Here is a 5,520-nt window from a genome sequence, read left to right as displayed (position 1 = left end):
ATTATTTGAAGCAATTATAACAAATCGGTTGACGCATTCTATCACTTCAAGCATTTCATACAGTCAACATGGATTTTGCAAGGGCAAATCAACTTCTACAAATTTACTTGAATTAACATCCTATATCTCAAAAGCATTTAGTGAGAGCAAAACTGTTGATGTTATATATACTGATTTCAGTAAAGCATTTGACAAAGTGTGCCACTCGTTGCTCATCTATAAACTTGATCTTCTTGGTCTTCCACCTAATTTTCTACGTTGGATCTCTTCATACCTCTATGATAGATCACAAAGGGTATTGTTTAAAAATACTATCTCTGACGTCATTGATGTTACTTCAGGAGTCCCTCAAGGTAGCCACCTAGGCCCGGTTCTGTTCTTGCTATTTATAAACGATATTTCTACAGATATAAAATTCTCCAAAATTTTAATGTATGCAGATGATGTAAAACTTTATAAATCGTACGTTTCAATTGAAGAAAGGTCTTTGCTACAATCAGACTTAAACAGCATGGCTTACTGGTGTCAAGTAAATCTTATGACTGTAAATCTTAAGAAATGTAAAGTAATGTGCTTCTCGCGAAGAGCTGTTCTGCCAGTTTCTTATATAATAGGTAACCATAACCTGGAACAGGTATACAATTTTGTGGATCTTGGTATCACAATGGATCCTAAGCTTTATTTTAATCTTCATATTAATGTGACAGTCAACAAGGCTAATGGTGTACTTGCATTTGTGAAACGATGGTCAAAAGAATTTTGTGACGCTTATATCACTAAAACCCTGTTTACAACATTAGTTAGGCCAATTCTGGAATACGGTTCGGTGGTTTGGAACCGAAGGTATCAAATTTACTCAGACAAGATAGAATCAATTCAAAAACAATTCCTACTTTTTGCTTTAAGAAACGAGACGATTAAAACTTATTAATATTTGTACAATTTTTATAGTTAAATTACTAACAGGCTCCATTTCAAGTCCGCTTCTTCTTGGCGAAGTTAGCCTTAATGTTCCCTTCCGGGTATCAAGACACTTTTTCCCCTATTTCTGAAAGCTTGTAAAACTAATTTTGAATTGCACGACCCACTCCGTTGCTTATGCCAGGATTTTAATTCTCATTCCAGCACGTTTGATATATCAGATCCGCTTTTCAGCATTAACAAATCGATACTGTCCTCTCTCAATAAATGAATCATTAAAATAAAGACATAAAATCGGCTGATGAATTTAGTTCTGTAGCTGAACGGTTTTAGATCTCGACACTTAACAAAATCCCGCCTATCGTGACTCGGAGCAAAAATTGAAAATACTGACTGGTTCCGTACGTCATGCGGACTGCGCCCCTCGTGCGGATGGGCGGGAATGGAGGGTAAAAACCGTTGGGATTATTATTAAAATGGAGGGAGGTGTTTTTTTTTTTATTGAAAAGCGTAAATATTTGACCTACCAAGTCGAGGATCCTCTATCGAAATCGGTTGACGTGGTCCAAAGTTATGCGGTAACATACACAAAAAAAAAACAAAATATTCCGACGAACTGATAACCTCCTCCTTTTTTGGAAAATACTATTCTAATCAGGGATACAGCGTAAATCTAATCGGCTTCATTAGCCGTTATTTTAATTCGCCAAAATACTTGTACGAATACATGCGTACTTTCGGATAAGAAGCTAATCGTAACTAGTTTATTACTTCCACAAATCATCTGCACATAGCGGATTAATTTTAGAATAATCAGCTATTTCATCGTGCTTTCATTGAAGCAATTCGATAAGTTAAAACAATATACATTATCATTGGTCTAATACATAGCGATTGGGAATTTTTTATTTTTTTGTATGCATATAAAAAGCCTTCCTTTTTCATTTAAAAAATAGTTAAAATTTATTTCGCCAACATGAAGGTTCTCTTCTTGTTTGCTCTTTTCCTGGCGTGTGCCAACGCATCGGCTCTTACTGACAAATTCAAGAATCTAGTTCCCAGCTTTGCCACCGGCTATATCATTAACGGCGAAGATGCTGAGCCACAATCTGCCCCTTACATTGTATCGTTGAGTTCCAATGCTAGCCGTCATTCTCACAAGTGTGGTGGCACAATTATTGCCAAGGACTGGGTTTTAACTGCCGGTCACTGCATTTCTACTGCCGTTGGAATGGGAGTTATTGCTGGTCTTCATAACCGCACTGAAGTTGATGAGAATACACAATCACGTGTAGTTGACTTTGGTAGAGTTCACGCAAGTTACAGCGGTGGTGTGGGACCTTACGATATTGGCATTTTACACATCTCCCAGCCCTTTGAGTTCAACGAACGAGTACAACCAGCAAGCTTGCCACACCGAGAAGAGATCCACAGCGGAGAGACTCATCTTTATGGTTGGGGACGACCAAATCCTTACATATCTGCTGCAGCCCAGATATTGCAAACAGTTCAAACTGAGGTCGTCGAGTGGAACGAGTGCAAGGAAACTCTGCCTCAAAGTGCTCCTCTCCACGAAACCAATGTCTGCTCAGATTCCTTGCAGAAGGGCATATCTGCATGCAGCGGTGACTCTGGTGGTCCTCTGGTGAAGGTTATCAATGGCGGACCATCTGAACTTATCGGTATTGTATCCTGGGGATACACTCCATGTGGTGTTTACAATTTACCATCGGTCTATACACGTGTCTCTGCATACATCGACTGGATTACTAAGATCCAGAGTGCTTACTATGCATTAAACTAAATGCAATAATTTAATAAATTTTGAAAACACAAAAATTTTTCGTTTGGTGCATTTGCAAAGAGATTCACAGATTTTTTCGATTCGTATGGTGAAATTAATTTCTTTAATGAACTACATGATTTATCAGATTCTTCTTGTTCTTGGTTGGCGCTGTAATAGCCTAAGTGATTTTGGCTGAGTCTAAAACGTGGAGCCGTTGTATTTTAATTCGCTTAAAAAGCTCAAACAGCTCATAGCTTCAACGTCGCTAATGCGCAAAGGCCCTTATATCTTCCGCTGCAACTTTTTCCCGTACACTTCAAGGCCCAGTAAGTTCGCTGAAGGTGTGTTTCAGCTTTTCACACAATACCCTCAATAAGAGCTTTTAGCAAATATTTAGAAGACTGATTCCACGGTTGCTGGCGTAAATGGCTGGCGTTGCGCCTGATCGTGGTGCGGCCTTGTGACTTTTTAATCTGCAGCGGTGTGCCATTTCTCATCGCACCAGTTGTTATTTCAGACTCGCTGATAAGTAGTTCCACTGCTGGCATATGTCGGTTTAATGAAAAGTACTCTCAGGGCAGCGCGCTTAAGTGCGTTACAAGCGCTCAAATAAGCCTCGTGCAAGATAATTTGAAAGATCTTGTGATCGTATTAGCGACTTCCGGTTTCGCCCGGATGTGTGTTTAAATGACCGGAAGTCCATTTTTTATAATAGGAGCTGCATGTTTTTCTTACAGATTCGGATTCTGCGGACAAAACGGACTTCCGGTCGAATCCGGAAGTTGGTAATACATTCTACCAAAAGATATAGCGTCCCCGACTTGGTTATTCATATTTTGTCGTTTTCCAATAAAAACATGTTTGTCCATTTTAGACGTCCAGGACGAGTTGAAGTTCCAAGGTCATTTAGGCTTTGAAAAAGACACTTCCGAGAAGAATGTTTAAAATAAAATTTACAACACCGGAAGTCGGTAATAGTCGGTAATAAAATAGATCATCCCCAAATTGGTAGTTCAAATTTTTGCGGTTTTCAATAAAAAAACATTTATTCTATTTTAGTGGGGGTGAACGAGTGATCTGTATACTTACATATGTATATATTTTTTATTTTCTTTTAAGTTTAAGAAACTTATTTCTTTAATTTAATTTTTACGTTGTATGTTTTTAAAAAGAAACATATTTTGATTATTTTATTTGTAAATATTATTTTAAAAAGAAAAGTTTTTTTTGTTAGGTTCAATTAATTTTCTTTTTCTTATTTTTCTTTTTTNAAAAGTTTTTTTTTTATATTATTTATTCTTTTTACAATTACACATTCACATACATACATATGTATGCTCCAACAAATGCTTTGTACAAATTTACACAATTAAAAGCATCGCATATGGTTTGAATTGCAACAGTCGCGCAGGTCGATTACATGCATATGCATGTAAATAACTATGTATGTAACTTATTTGTTTTACGCCTTTGCGGCACAACGAGGCGTATGAGTAATTTACGCAGTTTAATGTGCGATTATTTATGGTGCGCAATGTAGGTACGTACATACATATGTAAGACTGTATGTAAGCAAGCGCATGTGCAAGTATATATGTATGTATGTATACATGCAGCAGTGTAGATTACTATGGGTTATTGGAACTAAAGCAGGGATCACACGATTTGTACATTTGTACACAAAATGCCAAATTTAGATTTGTCCACATTTGCGCATTTGGATAGCGATGTACAAATGATTTGTTTTGCGATCAGACGATTTGGCTGCCAAAGATCCAAATGATTTGGCACACATTTGCGCACAGTAGTAAAGTGACAAATACTGTCCACATTCATTCACACGATTTAACCATTTGGTCATAAATACTTAAACAGCTGATCCGGTGTCAACCATACTTTTGTATTTATGATTTCGTGAGATTTGAAGTGTAATAAACAAAAATAATATATACGCACAGGTACTCAGAATTTTGAATACACCCTCAAAATCTGGGCTGAAGGTAAAAAACGCGTTTTTCATAGGTTGAAGCATATACTTGCTCGTAACTTTATTTCTGTTTGCCCGATGAAAAATACTTACATATGCCATTTAAGAGAAAACATTTCGTTGTTTACAACCATTTATAAATGGTTAATTTGTCTTGAGAATGGGCACCCTATGTATGTATACTAGTTAACAAAATAGTCGGACAAGTCGTAATTTAAAATGAAAAAAAGTTAAAAATTTAAATTTTGCATATCGATGGCTGAGTGGAAGATCGACCTATCTCGGAAGCCAGTTCAAAAACGCCCTGTCTCTGAAAATTTTTCAAGAACGCCCTACTTCAAAGTTTGATTGAAAAACGCCCTATTTCAGAATTTGGTTGAATAACGCCCTATCTCAGAATTCATTTCAAAAACGCCCTATCTCAAACGAAAATACATTGAAAATAAGCTGATATAGGGCGTTTTGGAAACGGCAGCTGAGATAGGGCGTTTTTCAATGAAATTCTGAAGTAGGGCGTTCTTGAAAAGTTTTCTGAGATAGCGCGTTGTTAAAAAATTTTCTGAGATAGGGCGTTTTCGAACTGGTTGCCGAGATGGATCGATCTTCCACTCAGCCATCGATATACTCTGTAAGATTCCTTTCAGTGATCGGACTTCTACCACATTGTTGTAGATCTGCCACTTTTTGAACACACCTACCACACAAGGTCTGAAATCTACCACATACTCGCGTTTTTGAGTAGTTTTATTTTTGCTCAACATAATTTTCTTAATTTTAAGAGCAAAAATTGTCCAACACTCAACATCAACCATGCTTTAAATGGGAG

At 37.1% G+C, this 5,520-nt stretch overlaps 2 protein-coding genes across 3 annotated transcripts in view; one reads left to right on the top strand and one right to left on the bottom strand.

Annotated features, from left to right (window-relative positions):
- Positions 1-5,520, bottom strand: part of LOC108359503 (uncharacterized) — a 175,599-nt gene that overhangs the window by 13,754 nt on the left and 156,325 nt on the right. The gene's annotated exons all lie outside the window — the stretch shown is intronic.
- LOC108359508 (lectizyme-like) lies at positions 1,898-2,844 on the top strand. The gene has a single exon (XM_017611407.1). The coding sequence runs from the start codon at positions 1,898-1,900 to the stop codon at positions 2,723-2,725; it is 828 nt and encodes a 275-aa protein (XP_017466896.1). The 3' UTR covers positions 2,726-2,844.

This window comes from Rhagoletis zephyria, unplaced genomic scaffold (assembly GCF_001687245.7).
Source record: "Rhagoletis zephyria isolate East Lansing unplaced genomic scaffold, Rhagoletis_zephyria_1.1 Rzeph_scaffold_00401, whole genome shotgun sequence".
NCBI lineage: Eukaryota > Metazoa > Arthropoda > Insecta > Diptera > Tephritidae > Rhagoletis > Rhagoletis zephyria.
This window is presented reverse-complemented; position numbering and strand designations above follow the sequence as displayed.

Coding starts and splice junctions, on each gene's coding strand:
- LOC108359508 (XM_017611407.1), top strand. CDS start 1,898: ATGAAGGTTCTCTTCTTGTTTGCTCTTTTCCTGGCGTGTGCCAACGCA.